Raw genomic sequence first — 21,725 nt, 5'->3', positions numbered from 1 at the left:
TTGATTATCCTCACAGGTCCTACTGGGACAGGGACACTCAGGCTGAGAGTGGCCATGCAAAGGTAGAGCTAAGGGAGCGGGCTCAACTGAGCAGTCAGGGAGCTGAGGGAACGAGATATGTGGGTAAGGACCTTGATTGGGGGTCAGAGGGTACACAAGCAAAGGGCACAAGGGGATTTCATTTGTGCCTCTATCACTAGGTTATTTATATTCACAGGGGGGTAGAAATGAGAATTTGTGGCAGGGGCCCACCTTCTCACCCTGGTACATCTGGTCACCTGGTCTCATACTCATAGCTTATTCACAGGGCTGTCGAAACACAGAAAGACACAAGTTTTAAAAAATCTTTACAGTAACGCAACTGGTAAAATGTGGGCCCTGTTATTTTATTTTGAAAGCTAATGTTAAAATATGTAAAAGGCCAAGGATTAGACTTGCCTTTGTGCAAACCATGTCTTTGTATCTGGGAAGCTGTTTTGAGTCGGATCTTTAGTCAGAATAATTCGAATACAAAGTATGACAAGGACGCTCCTCATCTGAGGAAAGACTATGAAGCAGTCCCCACACAGAGAGGCCAAGTGCTCTGTTTAGCATTCCTTCACTTTTTCATTCATTCAGGAAGTTGATCAGAAAACATTTATCAAGAGCCTGCTGTGTATTGAGACATTGCATGACAGAAATTGCAGGAACAAGGACTAGTTGTAATAGAGAGGAATTGAAATATTAAGGTTGCTGAAGGACTGTGTGAGATCAGTTGTCAGGGTCACTTCCTTGTAAGCTGCGGTGATGAATATGGCCCTCTGCCTAAGGGACTGGGTAGCCATTGAAGGCTTTCGGCAGGGAGTGGGGTGGTTAATTTTGTCATTTCTAGCCCTGGCCGGTTGGCTCAGCGGTAGAGCGTTGGCCTAGCGTGCGGAGGACCCGGGTTCGACTCCCGGCCAGGGCACACAGGAGAAGCGCCCATTTGCTTCTCCACCCCTCCGCCGCGCTTTCCTCTCTGTCTCTCTCTTCCCCTCCCACAGCCAAGGCTCCATTGGAGCAAAGATGGCCCGGGCGCTGGGGATGGCTCTGTGGCCTCTACCTCAGGCGCTAGAGTGGCTCTGGTCGCAACATGGTGACACCCAGGATGGGCAGAGCATCGCCCCCTGGTGGGCAGAGCGTCACCCCTGGTGGGCGTGCCGGGTGGATCCCGGTCGGGCGCATGCGGGAGTCTGTCTGACTGTCTCTCCCCGTTTCCAGCTTCAGAAAAATGAAAAAAAAAAAAATTTTGTCATTTCTAAAGATCTTATAGGCTGCTGTGTGGTAAATAAATGGGTGGTTGCTGGAGTGTGGTGGAAAGAAAAGACCAATTTAGGAGATGTTCCAAGCATCCAGGCCATTAAGCTGTGGCTGGACCATTGTGGTGGCAAAGATGAGGAGGACTTGGTTGACTGGACAGATATTTGGGAGGTAGAATTAGTGAAACCTGGTGGATGAGGGGTAATGGAGGATAGGCGTGACATGTGACACTCAGTTTTTGTCTTGGGCACTGGCTGGAGGGAGCCACTGGCTAAGATGGAGAATGTAGGTGGGGTGAATGATGAGTCAGGCTTTAGCTGCCTGGCCTTTGTGGTACCCATGTGGATGCAGTCTGTAAGCAGAAATATATGACCAGAGTTTAGGAGACAGATCTGCACCTTACCAGCAGCTCAGAGATAAGAACCAATGCCAGGTTAGTGTTGGGTGTTGCTGAGCCATGGCCTAGCTATGGTAGCACAGATGGTCCATTCTCTAAAAGGATTTTGACTATTCTGTAGCTACAAACTGTTTTTTGTTCCTGTGAAAAGATGTGTGTGTGTGTGTGTGTGAGAGAGAGAGAGAGAGAGAGAGAACTCATGAGTGTCAAGTTATCTCTAAGTATGGCAGAAGAGCCCCCTAGGTAGGAAGCAGTCCCACAGTTCATCATTCTTGGAAGATGCCAATCCTTGGACACACAATAAAGATTCAGGACCTTGGTCCAAGACTGCCAGGAGACCCTTGCTTTGTTTCTGTCTGCTCATCCCCTTTCACACTATCCACTGGGCAAATGGGTAGGGGTGCTTTTACCTCATGCCGGTCCTGTTGGGTCAGGTCAGACCTTCTTTACTGAAAACACTATGATCAAGTCATCCAGGCTTGGCTTTTGATAAGGTAAGTGGAAAAAAATAGAAAATTGTTTTCGCTTTTGACTCTATTTTCATGGTGCTCATGTTTCTAAAGAGGGTCGGGAAGTCAGCTCTGAGATTCAGAGGGAGACAGGAGGTTTTCGGGCAGTGCCTGTCCTCGCCTTCCCTTGGGCAAAAAATTTTCTTCTTGGAAAATAAAGAACAGGCCACAAGATTTGAGAGATAAAAGGCTCTGATAAGACACTTTAGTTACACATTTTCAAAATATTATATACCAGAACCCCTAATATGACTTAAAAGGTCTTCTCAACATTTTAAGTCCTCCCTGACCTACTATTTCCTCATCCTAACATGCCAGAAAAAGGTACATCATTATAGAAGTTTCTGCCAAATTAACACAGCTAGCTTTTAAGACCTCCCTGACAAGACCTCCCCCCCCTTTCTATTCCTTGCAGTGCTGACACTTGTTCTAGAATTGTGCATCAGCAGCCTCTGAAAGTGTGGAGGCTTCTGGGGGGTTGGCTGAGCTCCCAAGGGAAGCCCAGAGGTACCTGGTGAGGACCACTCACTCCACTATGCTCGGTAGCAGCCAAAGCGTGGGCCTCTCCACCTCTTGGCCTCTCCATTGATCCTCCATAGGTTTTAACCTTGGCTTTCCCATTGACAAGTAACCCTCAGCAATTTTCCTAATGCCCTGAAGCTGAGCTATTCATGGGTCAAGTGAGAATGACCATACATCAGAGTCATATCACACATGCATCTCACTCCCCCAGATTCAGCACTCTCCTGAATCATTTGCAACACCTAGAGACAGGGCAGAGGTGCGTGGCCGCACTCAGAGAGACTATGGATCCCAGGGGGAGAATGAAGAGGGAGTCAGAACCCAAATTTCTCTGAGAGGGCTATCTGCTCTACCTTCTTGGTTTAATTCAGTCATTCATTGAGCAAATACTTACTGAGCCACTGTAAGAATGGATAAAACAGTCCCTACATTTCTGGAATTCACATCCTAACTAGAACCAATTTTCATGCTTAAAGGTACAATTCCTGTTCATCATGCAACATGGTTGGCAACCACATGCCAACCTCTGCATTTGCTGGCAAACAGCTCCAGTGGTTGGGGGAGAACTCGCGGTGAGAGGTGCTATATCTGAATGATTTGAAGGAATGGTCACAACAGGTGATTTTCACTTTCTGCGTCACATTTAGATCACCTTGGCTATAAATGGAGACTCCACTGTACCTGTGTGCAGGGGCACGTGAGAACTCAATGCAATGCTTTAGTGCATTGAGTGGACACATCAAGAAGGGATGGGAGGTACAAACTAATGATTTCAGCCCCAGCCAAGGATGTGTCACTTGGAACTTTGAGTTTTATTGATGACCTCACTCCCTGGGTACTACTAGAGAGCGCTGGCACTTCCCCCAGGTGGGGGGCATCTGTGCCTGTAGGCACCTGGGGGCTGTGCCCCAGAGGCGGAGGGCTGCGGCAGGTCAGCTGCATTCCACACCAGCGTCCTCGTTGTGGTTGCAATTGTGAGTGCCCCAGGAACTCTTGCTGCAGCTCCACAGTGTGGTCTCTGTCCCTCTACATGCAACATTATCCAGCCAGATCGTCCCAGTGCCTAGACAGAGAAAGCAAGGAGGGGATGGAGAGTGGGGTCAGGCTGGAAGCTGAGTGACCCACTGGACGCTGAAGCCCTCATTCGGGGTAGATTGGCCAGTTTCTCACAGCCACTCGGGCCCAAGGTGTCAATGGCTGGGCTACTCTCTTATAATGACTCTGTCCCTGTGCTGCTTTAGAAAGTCTCATCCAAGTATTGCTACTGATCCACGCACTATCTGAAATCCCCTCCTGAGGGTCCTCCAGCGCTAACTCACTATGGTGTGTCCATGTTCCTCCCAAGAATTCACCTTCCTCGAACCCCCTTTCTTCTGACACTTGATTTCAGGTCAAGAGCACAGTTGGGACAGTTGGATTGTTTAAGTGTAGTAGTTGTTACCACAGTGTGACAATCGATGTGAGGGAAATGTGTATTTTAGAGTTGTTTTACAATCAAACTAGACTCAGATTTAAAAGTAGTTATGTGCTTCAGGTGGGAGTAAGGGCAGAAGGCGTTCAGTGGGAGAGCACAGGAGGGAGGGGCCATGCGTGCCTGCCGGGGCAGCCCTGGTGTGGAGGAAATGGGCTTGGCCTGTGGGCTTAACTCTGGTAGAGAATGTCTGAACCTTCTGCTGAGAGACACAGGCTGAGTCTCCAGCACCTCAGACTGATTTTGGGATGTCCTTGCTCCAATTTCATTTATCTTCCTTTGCACCTTCTTAAAGGTGATCACAGGATGGGCAGCCCAGTCCTCAGTCTCTGGGTAACTGGCACCAAGGCTGGGTTTGTGCCTGCCCTGTGTCTTTACTTTGTTCTTCAAGCACCAGCATCTCAGCTGGACTTCAAAGAGTTGTGCCTCACAAACATCATCAGCCACACCACATTCTGGCTCAGGGGCTGGACATACATTGACCCAAGCCAGGCTGGCTAGATCCCCAACCAAGCCTTCGGTGTCACTCTTGGAGATGAAAGCTCATGTTTATTCTAGGATGGCCAAGCTGGAAGGGTGTAAGCCTTGAGCCCTGAGCTGTAGAACTTTTCAGTTGCTTGAACCATCTTTTTCTTTTAACCCAAACCACACCGAATCGCTTGCAACCAAAGGAAAAGGAAGCCCACATCAGCTCCTCAAGGCAAGAGATGGAGGACTCACTTACCGGCTCCAACATTGAAAATGGCCTTTCCTACAGAGTAACCCAGCATATGGCAAAAGACAGTGGCATCTGAATTGTCCCAGTCATCATCACAAATTGTCCCCCAGGCACCGCCATAGTAAACTTCCGCCCGGCCTCGGTTCGCAGAGCCTACAATCCTGACACTGTGCAGGGATTCACCTGGGTGAGAAAACACATGGAAGAGAGGTGAGGCAGGCGGCCCAGGGCTTTGAGTGAAGGTAGGCTCTGCACTTGCATTTGGGGAAGTTGTATTGTTAGGGGAAGGGGAAAGAAAAGAGCCTACGCATGGCACCAACATGGCCTGGCAAGAAGCCTTTGTGCCCCTGGGCCTGCAGCCATGATACCATTGGAACAGGTGCCTCTGTGGCTGTCTTACAAATCCAGACGACCACTCCTTCGCTTGTGTTGTGGGGAGATAAGAAAAGTTAAGGAAGAAAAGGGAGGAAGGAAAGAAGAGCGGGAGAGAAGAAAAAAAGGAGGAAGGATGGAAAAAGAGGGGAAGAGAGCAGGAGAAAGGGAGGAAGAGGAAAAAAGGAAGGAAAAATGTTGCACTGCGGTTGTTGCTGTGAGCACACTTATCCAAAGGAAGAGCCCATTAACCTGCCAAAACCTGAGGAATTTCTCTGAGACCAAGTCCTCTCCTCTACTATCCATACATTTTCTAAGTACAGAATGGACTCTAAAGCTCAAATTAAAGAGAATAAAATCAGCAATTACCTTTTTGACCTTTTTCTCCCTTTACTCCTTGTGGCCCAGAGGATCCTGTCACGAGGAGAAAAACCACATGATTTGAAGAAAACCTGACCAGCCCCCCTTGCTCCCCTCTGCGAGAGGTGGGGAGGTAGGCAGAGGGGTGGGGAGGAGGCTGGACTCTCTTCCCAGCTTTGCTGGTGACCTGGCCTCATGGGGATTGGCTAGTGCCTAGGCACCAGTGGTTAAGTATACAGAAATGGACCTATGCCACAGCAGGAAGGGTTTAAGCTAGATTAGAGAAGGACATGGAACAGGGAAGAGACATAGAGTGGGAAGCATCCCCCTCTCAGAAAGCTCTGGCCATTTGAGAGTGGCCTGGGCGAGGCTGGGCACGGTGTGCGTGCGTGCTCACGTGTGTCTCCGCTAGGCCAGACTGCCTGTCCACTTTGGTCGGCTCAGTGCTGAGGCAGTCCCAGGGCAGAACCTATCCACTGGACCGTGACCCTCTGCTTCTGACCACTCCCAAGTGCCTTACCTCAGGGCCTCTCCTCTGAAAACTTAAAGGAGAAGCAGAGGCCTTACCTTTCAGTCCTGCGTCACCCTTTTGGCCACTCGGTCCAGATGCACCCTTGGGGCCTGCCGGGCCTAGGCTTCCCTTATCTCCCTTCATGCCCACAGGGCCTGGGGAGGAGAGAGACCACCCTGTCAGATGCCCTGCTCCACTTTACGAGGGGGACCAAGAACCTTGGTGCTCAATGACTGAGTTGTCCTTGATTAGCAGGTTCCCCTGTGAACCGGGCTGTTTGGATATTCAGCTGGTGTCTTTGGTCCAGTGAGGAAGGTGGCACCACTCAATCCTGACTCCCATGTAAATGCTGGTTGAGAACTTGCTGACAGGGTTCCAGAGATCGTTGGTCCTCATCAGGCTACTTAATTGTGTGGAGGTGTTAGACATTCTGGAAGAATTTGCTAGAATGTTTCTCAGCCTCAGTTTCTCCTCTGGTGACTTAAAATAGGGACAGAACATCCAGTTTTCAAGAAAGACGTGTGTCTGAGAAGTGTAGCTTCAGTGCCCCATGGACTCGGGCTGTGGGGGACACTGGAGATGCTGCATGGGAAGTGTGACCAACCACACGCAAGAGCGCAGGGACTGAGGACGGCTGTAAGAGTCTGGTGAGGTGAGCGAGGAGGAGGGGCGAGCTCGAGGTGCCTCAGTGGCTGCGCAGGCTGACCTACCCGACCACTGGCTCTCCTGGCATTTCTTACCCTTCCCTACTCTCAGTTCACTGAATCCCTGTGGGCTTAGGCCATTTTGAAGGAAGGTCACAGCGGAGCAACAAAGTCAAGAAGAACCCCTCCCCCCCAGTATGAGCCTTTCCAGTCACCATTCTGAGGAAATTAACATGAAGTCAGTCTCTTACCTGGAACTCCTGACTCTCCTTTTGTTCCTTTCTGTCCTTGAAGTCCTAAAATCAAAATACCAGAAAAAAGGAAGAAGATAATGAAACTTGGATATTAGGCACTTTTAATCTTAGACAACCTCTACCTTTTGTCTGATTAATGCAGATGGAAAGATACATTGGTTCTTCAGATTGTTTAAAGCCGCCCTAGCAGAGCAGAGAGGAGACAGACTGCGGACAATGGGAATGTGTGTGCTGGGTGACACAGAAATGGATGGGGTGGAAGTTCGAGGTAGACAGCCCCAAGCCTGCTGGCTGGCCTTCCTTGCCAGTGATAGCCTGACTCAGCATCTCAATCCAATTCTATTCCTTCCTGTTGCAATTTATCGGAATTGAGAAATGTTTTGAAAATAAAGCTATCTTTATATCCAAAAGAATGTAGATATTACACAGTGGCCACCAGGAATGTTGGAGGCCCTCACCCATAGCAAATGCTCAATAATTTGGTTGGCTTATTTCATTATGGCCCCCAGTGTGGTGAAAAATCCATGTGGCTGAAATGGAAGAATAATCATTACAATTATTGGTGACTATACTATTTGTAGTTCTAACATGAAAAATCCTTTTTCCCTCCCTCCCTCCCTCCCTCCCTCCCTCCCTCCCTCCCTCCCTCCCTCCCTCCTTTCCTTCTTTCCTCCTTTCTTCCCTTCCAACCTTCCTTTCTTCCTTTTTTCCTTCCTTCCTTCCTTCCTTCCTTCCTTCCTTCCTTCCTTCCTTCCTCCCCCCTCCCTCCCTCCCTCCCTCCCTCCCTCCCTCCCTCCCTCCTTTCCTTCTTTCCTCCTTTCTTCCCTTCCAACCTTCCTTTCTTCCCTTTTTCCTTCCTTCCTCCCTCCCTCCCTCCCTCCTTCTCTTCCTCCCTTCTTCTCTCCTCTTCCTCCCTCCCTCCCATTTATTCTTTCAATCACTAACTTCTATGGAAGGTCCACTTTTCTCAGCATCAGGATGAGTCACTGTGGGATAATAGTTTATTGGTTTAGCAAACGCATAGTTTCTCCATTTTTAAGGGCCAGTGTTAGTGTTATTTCAGAGAGACAAGACTCTCCAAGACAGCTACGCAGACCTGGGAGAATGAAATGGCGACACTGATGTGGAGAGAGTTACTAGAGGACTTCAAGAGCAATGAGAGCAGAGGCTGTGCTCATCACCAGGCCCTTGACTGGCATCCCTCCTGGGTGCAAGCCCAGCCTTAACCAAAGGCCCACCCTTTGGTGTTAACAGAAATCACAGTTACCCTAGCTGCACATTGCCTGGGAGAACTTCATACTAGAGGAAGTTCCTGCCTCCCAGGTCCTGACTTTCCTGAGCACCTACCATGTACTGGTCAGTGGAGGGTAAGTTAGAATCCTGGTGAGTCTGTTTGGGACACCTTCTTGGAATAACAAGCCGGGGAAGCCCTGGCTCCTAGCACCTTTCAGATGTCTTACCTGATGTCAGGTGCTGCCTAGGGTGGAGGGTCAGAGGGCCAAGGAGCCATGAGCTGCCACTACAGGCATTGGCTCCCAGAGAAGCAGGACACATGGGAAGGCCCTGAGCCGGCTACTGCTACAGCCCCTCCTTTTAGGGACAGAGACAGGACCGAGGCTCAGAGCTTCATCTAGGACAGTAGTTCTCAACCTGTGGGTCGCGACCCCGGTGGGGGTCGAATGACCAAAACACAGGGGTTGCCTAAAGCCATTGGAAAATACATATTTATTATACAATACATTTTTAAATAAAATATGTATTTCCTATGGCTTTAGGCGACCCACAGGTTGAGAACCGCTGATCTAGGAGCTGGAGCACTGCAATGCAAAGGCCTGATGCTGGCAGCTCACCCAGGCCACTTGTGCTCTGAGCCCTCTATCTGGAATGCTTAACCCGACGGTCCCCTGAGAACTACAGTCAAGCCTGAAAAACCTGCTCAAATATCAGATGTCACTGACTGTGAAGCCTTCTCCGACCTTGCTCACAGATGGCACGCTTCCTTCCAGGGAAGCCAAGAGCCCAAAGTCCGATGCCCTGTACTCTGACCTTGAGCAAAGTGTCTCTGTCCCTCCGCTTCCCTGTCCTCCTCTGAGTCTCCTGGCTGTCCCTGGAGAGCAGTGGTGAGACTTCAGTGAAGTTGTCTGTGTCAGCTGCTGAGCCTCATTTCTGGCAAGTGCTCAGTAAAGGGTGCCCTGTCTCCCCTCCAGGCACGGATAGCCTCGACATGACATGCGCTCCAGGCTTGCTGCCCAGCAAGCTCCCCTGTTTGCTGTTGATCTGAGGTCAACCAGCAGGTGGCAGGCGATTCCTCTCTGCTCACCTGCACCCGAACAGCCTGCGTCAGGATCAGGGGGGTGAAGATACATTCGGACATATATCTATACCATATCCAGACTCTTGGCCCTCTCTGTCTATATCCTAGAGGGCACCATAGTGCAGAAATCTCTACCTTAAGACTCTGTCCCTAGAAGCAAAGTTCAGGGAATCCAGGACTGTGGCTCTCCTCCTCTCCAAAGAAGTGCCCCTCTCCAGCTGTCTGCAAAGCACCAGCCAACAAATACCATGTACAGACAGGAGCACTGGGAAGCCCTTCTTCATCAGGTTCCCAGTCCTTGGCCTGACGTTCCCTATTTCATTTCTCACATCTTTCCTTTCAGTCCCTCGCCTTCTGGGGACTCTGTGTCTGCTGCCGCCCACAGTGCATGGGGCACCTGCTGGGGGGCGTTTCCAACACTGCCACGTTCTGTCTCTCAGATGGTTCTATCTCTCAGCTGCCCTGCAAGGCAGGGCCAGTTCCCTCTCTATGAACCAGGAAGTCCACACTCAAAAGCATCCGGGGATCTGTCTAAGCCAGGTCCCAGGCCCCACCCGCCACAGCCCTGTGGCTGCAGGCTCACTGCTTCCTGCAGCGTCGTCACTCAGGCTGTTCACCTGGTTCCTCGAACATTCCTAGCTGATCTTGGGCCATTCCTTTGTCCTAAATAGGTCACCAAACTGGAGTGTTCCTCAGCATCACCTGCAAGGGGTTTGTTACAAAGCAACATGCAAGGTCCTGCCCAGAGTAGCTGATTCAGTGGATGGGGTGGACCCTGCATTTCCAACGGACCACACCTTGAGTAGCACTGCCCCAAACACATCTCATTCGATCTCCAGAACCAGCTCACAGCCAGCCTCCTGTAAGCAGCCTTCCTGTCTCTGAGGAAGCTCCCATCTCTCTCACATCTGAGTGCCCCCAGAACCTGTGGGCCTTGAGAAAATGTCCTCTGGGGTGTGTGTGTGTGTGTGTGTGTGTGTGTGTGTGTGTGTAATGGATGGTGGTTTTGTCTCGAACACTCCCCTCTCGAGTGGAGGGAATTAGAATAGAATTTTATGTGATTTCTCTTAAGCCTCACTGTACTCTAGAGGATATCCACAATTCAGTCAAAGAACTCATAATCACTTCACTATGAAATTTATAGTATAAAGCAAGGCAGCATTCTGATTGGATCAGAAAGAGAGAATATGGTGGACAAGTAGGATCTAGATGTACATATAAAACTACACAGGAAAGAGAGTGAATGCTGGGTTTCCCTCTTAACCACAAAAGAGCTGGTTCTCCTTGGGTATCGCAAACATAGAAGCTGAGAGGGCCCAACATATTTATTTGCAAGGTGTTGACTCAGGGAAAGTATTCGCCCACCCCAAACCCCACCCCCATAATAGTTTAGTCAGAAAGCAATGACTTCCTATTGTTTAGTGTTTAGCTGGCGTTCTGCCTAAAATTTGGCAGAATGTTCCTGTTTCAAGGAAAATTTGCCTATTTCAAACCCAGAGTACCACTGAGCTGAAAGACCCAGATATTATTTAGACTACTCATAGAGGGGGAAACTGAGACCTAAGGAGGTCAAGTACCCACCCACAGTCACCTAGCTAGTCAGTAGCAGGTCCAAGTTGAGGCACAGTTTTCCTCATTGATTTATGCAGAAATTTCCAGTACAGATGTTGATTGACTTATGACCTATGCAACTTAACGACCATTCGACATTACGACCACAATTGCTAGCCACAACTGCTCCGCATCTGGCAATGCAAGTGTTGCCCAGCTGGGTGTACGACAGTGCGGGCCAGCTTCTGGCAGCATTACCATCTCTGCTTGTACAATTTCAACTGTTATCCTGACTTGGTACAGGAATTTGTATTTTGTGTCTTGGATATTTTTCATCAAATCCCTCCCAAGATGTCTACCAAGAGGAAATTGTCTTTGTCTATGCCTCAGCCTGCTAAGAAGGAAAGAAAGGCCATCGATCTCGACATGAAAATGAGCGCGGGCTCATCCGACTTAAGCATTGGTTCACCAGCTTGAGTGCAGGGGTGCTGGCTTGAGCATAGGATCATAGACATGATCCCTGGTCGCTGGTTTGAGCCCAAGGTCACTGGCTTGAGCAAGGGGCCACTCGCTCTTCTGTGACCCCCTGGTCAAGGCACATATGAGAAAGCAATCAATGAACAGGTACGAATAAGGAAAGAAAGTGAATGTGATCACACATGTTTATGAAAAAACCAACTCCAGTAACCCCAACTGCTGCCTCAGATAACGACATCAACGATCCACAGCCAAGCACCAGTGGCCAATAAATGTTTTGTACATGTTTATATATTTTGATATGTTTTGCAATTGGGAAAATGTTTCCTATAGTATTTTTTACACCTGTATTTTGTATTTTTATATGCACCTGTATTTTGTAATTTTGTATGTTTTGCAAATATTAAACCAGTTGTACTGGTAATGTAGTGTTTTACTTAAACTTCATGAATGTAAAAATAAGAAACAAAATGGTGTAGAGATAATAAAAATGGCATAAAATGAACAAAGAAAAAATTATTATATATAACAATAATGAAATAAAATTATGATAAAATATGACTTAAAGATTTTTATAACATCATTTCACAGTACTGTACATATAGCCTATTCGACTTACGACCAAATTGTGTTACGACCACTTTGTCGGAACCAATCGTGGTCATAAGTCGAGCACCCACTGTACATTAGGAAACCTCCTTACATACCATCCTGTTATACAAGCTAAAGGCAGCCTGGCATGTTTAGGATGAATTTAATAACTGACAAATTGAGCTGTGTGTCAAAATGGAAGAAGGTGCATAGTGGACCCAAAATTAGAATGCATGTAGGCCTCTGCAAATGTTTCTAAGAAATTTAGAGAAAGACAAGGAAAAGATTCATAAATGACAATTTAATAATATGACTTGGTAGAATTTAATGAATTCTAGGACTAACTCAGTACTTAGATACAGAGAATGAAATTAACTGAGAAATAAAATTCACAATATAGGGCTTAATTGCTATTAAGGATTATTTTTTGTTGCTTATCTTTAAAGTAAAACATTGTAAAATACAGATCAAAAAATAGATTTTAAGTTATTTTGCACTTTGGGTTTGTCTCCAGAGGAAAACAACAGGACAGAAAATCCAGGTTCTTGTTATGGTTTAAACTTGAAGGCTATTGAGATGCAGAATTTCTGATCAGACTGGTGTTTTGGAGCTTGAGCACTTTGGCTGTTTCTAACATCATTCCATGAGGCAGAAATAGGAAAACACAGAGAAATGCCATAATTACAAGTTCAAGTGAGTCCTTCCTCATTTACAAATCAACTTTATGAAATTTTAAGGTAAAATTCATTTTGTTGTGGGTTTTTCTTTTTGCCAAAATTTTTTTTAAATAATTTTGCAATTTTGTTTAAAAGATCAAAGGCTAGAAAATCTAAGTTTTGAGGGTCTGATAAAACCCTGTTTTGTGAATGGTAAAGGAAATTACTACCACAGAGAGTTCTGCTGTATGATAACGCCTACTTTATAAGCTATGCAGTTCATTTCCTCTTCACCATCCTTAGTCTGAAATGGCTTCTTTTTCTCAAGAGGTATGAACAAGAAAAAACTTTGCACTGGAATGGGTTGGAATGGGGTTTGTGGCTGTTCATGGCAGCAGGGAGATTTGGTGACTAAGCCAGGACTTCTACTGTGAGGTGGGTGGTACAGGCAGTACTGATTTATCTTGTGTCCTATACTTTATGTTGGTCTATACAACAAAGTCTGGAAAAGCAGTGTTGGAGTCAGACTCTGAGATTAACTCCCAAATTCAGTGTCTACTAACTGAAAGGCCCTGAGGAACGCCTTTGCTTCCTCAACTGTAAGGTAGGAGGGACAATGAAACTCGGGTGTGTGGGTAGATGAACTAAGGTCATGGGAATAAAGTCCCAAGCACGGTGTCTGTCACAGAGATATTGTGGATAATAAACAGACCTTTTTGTTTTTATTATCAATGCACAATATTGAAAACTAGCTATTTACCAGGTCAAGCCAAGGCACTCTAATTTCTCTGTTTTCCTCTAATGCAACTAGATATCCTCTTGAGAGATTAATGATTTTATTTACAAAGTGGGAAAACTACATCAGTTTGAAAAACTGGCTTGATATAATCAAAACTGGGCAAATACCATAGGACCTCTAGTTCGGGGAATACCAACATCCTGACATTGAAAAGTATGCATTATCTTCCATGATGACATCTGGCCACCAGTCACCACCCATCCTTCCGTCTCCCACTTCAGAAATCTAACCTCTCCCCAAGTTCATGAACCTCTTACTTGAGGGCGATAGATAGGCCTAGCTGCGATGGGGCTGATTATGGTCCTATCTATGGGAACTCCCTTTTGAGATGACCAAGTGGACCATCAGCGATTTGTTCGAGACAAGCATTTGGATTTGTGTGAGGAACCTGGGCAAGTTTACAGAAGCTGTAACTACCACAAGCCTCAGAATGAAAGTGTAGTTCACCATGTTCACGTGGGCAGCGGGCTTCAGTAATCACCTTTAGAAGGTGCCTGGTTGATGCTTCTCACTAGTCTGATTGATGGAGAGCCCAAGCTTCGGATCAGCCAGGCCTGGATTTGAACCTTGACTGCACCTTTTACTGTGCAATAGCACTCACAAGTATGCTTAGCCCACTGGGTAGTCATGAAAACTCTCACTGTCAGGAGCTGCCTTTTTCATGCAAGCCCTCCCAGGATTCAGGGTGCAGGGCAAGATTCCCTACTTTCAGACAGTGGAGACATAGAGCGGGGCCCGAGCAGTGGGCACAGTGCCTCTTTGGGTAAAATTTTACCCAAATATTCTTGCTTCGTCTACCAATGGGGGGTGTGGGTAAGGAGGAATACTCCTTTTTTATAACTGAAGGAAGAAAGCCATGAAGCCAAGCAGAAAGCTCAGGGGTGAGACAGTCTCAGGCCCCAAAGTCAGACACCTAAGGAAAGAGGGAGGTATAAGGTCAGAGGAGGGAGCCACCTGACCACCACACCAGATGAAATCTTCCTGGAAGATTTCCTGGAAGGCCACCTTGCTGGTGGCCTTCAGGTGGCATCAAGTTGAACAGCCCCTGCCTTTGCTAACAACCTGCGTGTCGGTGTAAAGAAAGAAATCAGCTTCAAGACTAGATGAACTGGCAGGACAGTGGGTGTAGCCTACACCACGGCTCCCAACAACCTTCAGTAAAACCCCAAATGTCAAAGGCCCAAAGCTCAAAGCTGGTCAGCAGGTGGCCTCACTTACCCCTCTGACTAAAGCCCCTGACTCTTCCACATCCCAACCTTAGACACCAACCAGGCACCAAGGACACCACCCCAGAGACCCTCCCCTCACTCTTCCATGACTTTGGCTGCTCTGGTCCCCTCCTCTGCTCTTCCCTTCCCCTCCTGTGTAGGTCTGACTGCCATGCAGTCTCCGAGGCTCAACGCAAGCTCCTATATCACCCGGCACGCTCTGCTTCTTGCCACCCCCCTCCAGAGCCCTGCCACGCGAATCTAAAGCATTTAACAGGGTTAAGTCACATTTGTTTAAGGAATCAATCAGCCAACCATTTAATCAATGTAAATTGAGAGGCCCTGCCTCTGGTGTGGGTCCATAGCAAGCCCTGTGGTGAGGGCATCCAGGTTTGCAAACCCCAGCATGACCTTGGCCCTGGCAGAGGAGGGGACTGCAGCAGACCACTCACAGACATCCTAGGCAGCTCTTTCTCACAGCCCAGCTCTGCCACCACACCTCCTGGCCTGCACCTGGTTTTCTAAATGGCATACAACAGTTCTCCGTGCAAAGAAACGTTCTCCACATCAAAGTGTGCCTGACACAGTTTGGCAAAGGTTTGTTTGCCTTCTAAACCATCAGTATGTCTGAGGGCAAGTATGTGGTCTTACACATTGTTGGGATCCAGCAATTAACATGGTTACCTAGACTTTCTAGACCATTGCAGCTGCCCAGACTTGCGTAGTAACTAGATAAAATTGGCATAGTGGTTGAGAAATAGACCACATTGGTATGATGGCTTATAACCTAGAGCAAGCTGGCATAATGGTTTATAACAGACTAAATTGACATGACAGTTTACAGCGTAGGCTCAGTTGGCACAATGATTTAGAAACTAGTCTCAATCAGTTAGTTGCTGTGGGCTACTACCGCTAGCCTGAGAACCCTGGGCGAATGTGCAAGATGGGACTTCTCGATAGCCCATGCCCAAATCCCTGAGCCTCAGGTCCCCACTTCAGGTCAGCAGGAGGGAGTGGAAACTGTCCGCAGCTAGAGACAGAAGAGAAGACAGCGTGGCTGAGGTGCCCTGCTCCTCTCCGATGGTGGAGGTTTGGTTATAGCATTCAAGGCCTTTAAGGAACTCTAGACAGAGGAGGAACAGCCTTAGAACCTTCAGAGGGCAGAGCACAGGAGTCCCTCTGCCTCTTTCTGGTGAGCCCACAGGGAGCCAGTCCTTCTTCCTGTTCATCCCTGACACCTAGCAGCCCCACCCACCCACCTACCTACACCCTCTGTTACCTGGGTCTCCCTTGCTTCCTTTCATGCCTTCGGCTCCTGGACTCCCGGGTCTCCCTGGCGGTCCTGGACAACAGATGTCATGGCAGGCATCAAAGCTGGGGAGATGGGTCTTCAGACATCACTCCCCACACCCACCACCTAATGTGCTCCCTGAGAAGCTTTAGAAGCCATGCAGTGGCCTTAAGTGTGAGGGGGGGTGGATTACTGTCTCAGCAATTTATCACTTTTTTCTATTCACTGCTGCAGTTTTGAGCTTGTGAATTTATTTAAAACCCTGGGTTGCAAATGTCCAGCTCCACCCCTGGGTGACAGAATGGGGTACAGCTCTAAAGAAAAATATCAGTTAAGCATGCTGCTTGTTCCTCTCAGGAGGGGCCAGGCTTTAGAAGCCCCAGACACTCTGGATTAATACTACAATAAAATAAAAGATAGTGAAGTTCAGTCCTGGACTTGACTTTGCACAAGGACAGTGAGAGCTGGAATGATGCCCAGATTCCTACAGTTTTTACCTTGATCTCCTTTGGTTCCAGGAATTCCAGCCACACCTAAAATTAAGAAGGACTTTTAGAGATTTTTCTCCCTCTAGGTCAGCCTTCCAGAGAAACATGTAACAGCAATCCAGTGGAGCTGATCGTGCTGCCTCTTACCCGGAGGACCTGTTTCCCCCAAGTTACCTTTATTCCCCTGGGCTCGAGGGGCTGTCATAACCTCCCATGTCTCCTTTCATGCCCGTGTCCCCCTTGCTTCTTGAAAAACCCAGAAGTCACAGTCGGCCATGGGAGGAGGTCCCACTCTGATGCTTCTTGTGGCTCTCAGAGATACAATGGCTGCCCTCAGGGAGCACACCACCTTGCCCCAGAGACAAGACATAAACTCATGGAAAATGGATGGGACAACCTGGCCTGCCTGATTGGCAGTGGAAGGTGCAGGAGCAGGGCTCTCAGGACCCAGGTCAGATGGCCCCCTCGGGGGGCAACCACAGCTCAGGCTCAACTTGCACTGCCCTGCTCATTGGGGGAATTATTTTGTCAAGCCTCCTAGACCGAAATCTGAATCTTCCAGAAGACAATGGAAATGTGGAGACTAGGAGCTCTGGAGCACTGGTGGAGAGACCAGTATCACCACAGTTCATTCTCCTGCCTGGCACCAGTGCTTCCCCCACGGTTTCCTTGTTTTCCAAGGTTTCAAATTTTCCACTTGTCATCAGCATGCGAGTTTTGTCCCAGCCTGTCCACTCCTTGATCTTGCTGCTTCTTCTTTTCTGCCACTGCTTGGCGCATATCAGTTGAGGGCAGCTCCTCACAGGGCAGGGTGCACTGGCCCCTTCCCAAGTTGCGAGTTTGGTTTGGGAGCAGGCTGCATGGCCCTCGCCAGCCGTGCCAGGTGGGCCTGCTCCTCAGTATCCCACTGGCTGGCTGAGTCAGGAAGCTGCTCTCCTGCTGCCATCAGTAAAAACCCACCTGGGCAGTTCCCAGGCATTAGCTTATTGGGATAGAACTGGTTAGAAGTTTCCATCCCGTTTGACTTTATTACATCAGAGCTGGAGAGGACTCAGAGGCCCACCTGCTTTCTCTTCTAGTGAATGAGGAAAGGAAACAAGATGGTCTCAAGAAGAGGGAGAGAAGTAACAACTGTTGTAAACCTATCTTAGTCTAAGCTTTGAATGGCGTTAAGGGCAGGGCTTAGAAATTAGATTTGTGGAGATGCTTTTGATACTCAGAGAGTGATTATTTCTTGTGGAAAGACAAAATAACTGTAAATTACTTGGTTAGAGTTGAGATCTCTTATAACAGCTTACATGCAAACAGCAAGAAGGCAGTTCTTGGTCATTCAGTATTCAGTTCAGCAGAAGGGCCAAATGGCACTGTTAGAAGGGACTAGAAATTATTTCCCTGGAGGAACTTGTTGGTGGCCCAACCAGGACCATCATGTCATGACCAACTGTGTGGTTGTATGAGGTTTTTTGAGCATGGCCTGGGCCTGAGTCTGTTTGCTATGACTTTCCAATCACAGCTAAAAATGGAGTGTGTCCTCTGGAACCTCACGGCTGTGACATTACCCATCTGCTGGCACAAAGAGCAGAAAACTTGAGTAGTACCGGGGCAGGTCATACTTGGTTGGCAAGCCCCATCGGCCAGCTTGGGCAACAGTGGGTACGAGAGATCTTATAATCCTGGGAGAGGAGATTTGGGAAGAAGAGGGGTAGGTCAGAGTCTTGATTTCTGAAGAACTAAAGCTGCAGCCTTTCCCCTCGCCCAGCAGTGTTCCCAGGCTGCGTCTGGGTGTGGGCTCACTGCCTTCCCAAGTGGTGGTGGTTGAGTGTGGAATGGAAAACAGAGTGGCTCAGACTCCGTGGGAAAGGGCTGGAAGGCAAAGGCCTAGCTGTTGTCCCCTTCTCTGGGGCTAGCAGGGCCACCATGAGAAAAGTTTGGGCCTCCCTTTCCTATTGCAAATAGAACTCTGAGTTCTACTTTGGGAATCATCCTTAGAGGTCAACTGTCCAACCATCTGCCTGGTGCCAGGATCCCCCTTCTACCCAAGCCAGGAGAATGCTGCACCTACTCCCCTCCCCAGGAGCAGGCTGCTCCCTAAGACCTGCATCTCCCCCTTACATTAGGGGCAGCCCTAGGTCTCCCTGGTCCTTTCTCTCTCACCATGGCACAACTCACAATTGGTTCTCCTGAAAACTTTGGCTCAGGGCCCCGAGGCGTGGTGACTGTTTACTTGCCCTTCATTGTAAATCCTCTTTCTGCTCTTTGTCTAGAAACATCTTTGCATCCCAGTAGCCTCAGCCCTTCCAGAGTCCTAGAGGTTGGAAGTCTAAGTGGAGAGTGGGCCAAACTGAAACAGTTATGGGCTATGACATTTGGTTTCCCCCCTTCCTCCGGAGTTGCAGTGAGCTCCTCACATTCTCTGCCCCAGCCATGATGTAGCCATTTGTAAGGTGGCTGGGCAGGTTTGGCCTACAGCCTAAAAGACAGACACAATTGTGGGGTTTTGGGCATAACTGCTAATTCCTCATTGACCCTCTGAAGTATGCAGTTCCCATTTTATAGACAAAGAAACTGAGATTCATAAAGGTAGGAGGATATTCTCAATGTCATAGAGCTAGTTCATGATGGAGGCAGGGGTGTCAGACCCCAGTGTCCCTGCTACACCATGCACCAATAAGCTTGACTCTGTTCAGTGATGCTCCCAGGAGATTAGAGCGTCCACACCCCTCCAGCCTCATCTAGATGCCCTTCCCACAATGCAGGCTGCTTCTCAGCATTCCCAGCCCAGCCAGGGTGTCACATGGAGCTGGCCTCCTGCACCCGCAGACCAACCCTGCTGAGTGTGTAGAGTGCATCTATGCCTGCAGCCCTCTGTAGCCTCTTTGAGAAAGCCTGCTGTAAGTGCTGACACATACAAATGACCCTGGCTTACCTGCCTCTCCCTTGGTTCCTGGTGGTCCCACCTGTCCTGGGGAGCCTGGAAAAGAAAAGGGACTCAGAATATAGCCTGGACAAGGGGAAAGATGAGGCTTATGGGGCCAGTAGACACATGGTGGGTATCAGTGCCTCCTTCGTGTCCCTCAACCCCTTTGTCTCTCTTCTTATCCAGGAATGACAGACTCCTTTTGACCTGGAGGACCTGAGGAAGACACCAATGAGCCAAGCAACAAGGTAGGCTGACAATGCCATTGTTTATTCAACAAACTGTCACTGAGCACCCAAGACAAGCCACACTGTGTGAAAGAAAGAAAAATAAAAGAGGCAACTCCTTCCTACAAGAAGCTTATGGCCTACCAGGCAAGTCAGAACTGTATAGGTGACATCTTCTGAGGGAGGCTGAGTCAGACAGTCCTGGGCCACAGTAGAGCAGGGTGTCCACATACAAGTCGCTTCATTGTTTTGACCTTCACCTTCCTTGTCAGTAAAATGATGTTGCTACATCAGTTACCCAGGGTTGTACCAAGGTGGTCATTTGGAGACCATACAGAAACACGCAGCTGGTTTTAGGTAATGGTACCTATTGCTGCTGCTATTCGTGTGCAGTTCTCCCTATCTTTCTAAGGGCCGCTCTTGCTTTGTAAGTATCACAATGACTCAGATGGGTAGGACAAGACTCCTTGTCCTGTCTCAGTCCTTTCCGGCTGCTATAACAAAACACCACAGACTGGGTGGCCTATCAACAACAGAAATTCAGTTCTCACAGTTCTGGAGTCTAACAGTTTAAGATCAAGGGGTCAGTGTGGTTGGGTTCTGGTGAAGGCCTCTTCCGGGTTGCAGACAGCTGACTTCCTGCCATGTCCTCATATGGAGGAAGGAACTAGAGAGTTCTCTGGGGCCTCTTTTATAAGAGCACTAATCCCATTCCTAAGAGCTCTATTCTCATGACTAATCACCTTCCACAGGCCCCAGCTCCTAATACCATGACCTTGGACATTAGGATTTCTTTTTTCTTTTTCTTTTATTTTTTTATTAAATGAGAGGAGGGGAGGCAGAGAGATAGACTCCTGCATTCACTCTGACCAGGACCCACCCAGCAAGCCCCCTTATGGGGCTATGCTTTGTCCTGTCTATGGAGTTGCTCCATTGCTTGGCAACTCAGCCATTCTTAGTGCCTGAGGCAGAGGCCACGAGCCATCCTAACTACCTGAAACCAACTTGCTCAAACCAATTAAGCCATGGCTACAGGAGGTGAAGAGAGAGAGAGAGAGAGAGAGAGAGAGAGAAGGGGGAAAGGGTGGGGAAATAGATGGTCTCTTCTCCTGTGTGCCCTGACAAGGAATAGAACCCCAGACTTCCACACATGGAATCAATACTCTACCACTGTGTCAACCAGCCAGGGCCAGGATTTCAATATATGAATTTGGGGGGAGGACACAGACAATCAGACCATAGCACACCCCCACATCACCCTGGAGAAGAATGACTTTCTGAGAGACATGAGCCTTGCCCAAGGTAACACACTTGGAGAGAGGACAGCAGATTCTGGGTCTCCAATGGCAAAGCCTGCACCCGTACCAGGGCACCAAGGTGGGGAAGCTTTTATAGTCATAACTCGGTATTGGCGGGGGACTGGTTCCAGGACCCCCACAGATACTAAAATCATCAGGTACTCAAGTCCCTTTCATAAGATAATGTAACATTTGCATATAGCCTATGCACATCCCCTGTATACCTTAAGTTATCTCTAGATTATTCATAATACCTAAGAGAATCAAAGGCTATGTAAATAGCTGTGGTACTGTACTATTTAGGGATAATCTTTTTGGAATTATTTCTTTTTCAAGTATTTTCGATATGTGGTTGGTTGAATCTCCAGATGCAGAACCCCAGAACCAGAGGGCTTAGTTTATTTCGGAGTAGAATTGCAGCCCAGTGCGTGGAATCCATGATGTTATATTCATTTAATACACACAAGACTGGTGTCCAAGGGGGTGGAAGTGACCCGGGCCCTGAAAGCTCTCGCTTCAGCGTGGGGTCTCAGGAAAGGCACTGCTGAGACTCTGTTCTAGTTTGACAACTGGCTTCCCCAACCACTGCGTGACCTGCACTTGGCCAGGCGCCGTCTTCCTCTGTTCACAGGAATAGCAGCACCCTCCTCACAGGGTCCTCAGGGGCTTTGATGAGGTTGTGGAAAACAATAGAAACCCAGTAAAAGGGTTTTTTGTTATACTTATTAGCCAAAGGGAAGGGTGAGAACCCCAGCGGCCTTGAACACAGGAAATATCCCCCAGAGCTACTCCTCAGCCTAGTGGATCAAGGCCCACAGGCTCCTGCCCTGGCACTTTAGAGGAAGTGCCCCAGTTCTTGACAGGGCGGGTAC

General features: G+C 48.4%; 1 protein-coding gene across 1 annotated transcript in view; it reads right to left on the bottom strand.

Annotated features, from left to right (window-relative positions):
* Positions 1–3,473: 3,473 nt before the first annotated feature.
* Positions 3,474–21,725, bottom strand: part of MARCO (macrophage receptor with collagenous structure) — a 36,608-nt gene continuing 18,356 nt past the window's right edge. Inside the window, exons 5-12 of the mRNA XM_066279715.1 lie at positions 19,338–19,382; positions 16,421–16,456; positions 15,912–15,974; positions 7,034–7,078; positions 6,195–6,293; positions 5,637–5,681; positions 4,902–5,078; positions 3,474–3,769 (exon numbers count right to left, since the gene is read on the bottom strand). Coding sequence (XP_066135812.1) covers positions 3,639–3,769; positions 4,902–5,078; positions 5,637–5,681; positions 6,195–6,293; positions 7,034–7,078; positions 15,912–15,974; positions 16,421–16,456; positions 19,338–19,382 — 641 coding nt within the window. The 3' untranslated portion in view covers positions 3,474–3,638. The remainder of the gene's footprint in view (positions 3,770–4,901; positions 5,079–5,636; positions 5,682–6,194; positions 6,294–7,033; positions 7,079–15,911; positions 15,975–16,420; positions 16,457–19,337; positions 19,383–21,725) is intronic.

Source organism: Saccopteryx bilineata, chromosome 5 (assembly GCF_036850765.1).
Source record: "Saccopteryx bilineata isolate mSacBil1 chromosome 5, mSacBil1_pri_phased_curated, whole genome shotgun sequence".
NCBI classification, from domain to species: Eukaryota; Metazoa; Chordata; class Mammalia; order Chiroptera; family Emballonuridae; genus Saccopteryx; species Saccopteryx bilineata.
This window is presented reverse-complemented; position numbering and strand designations above follow the sequence as displayed.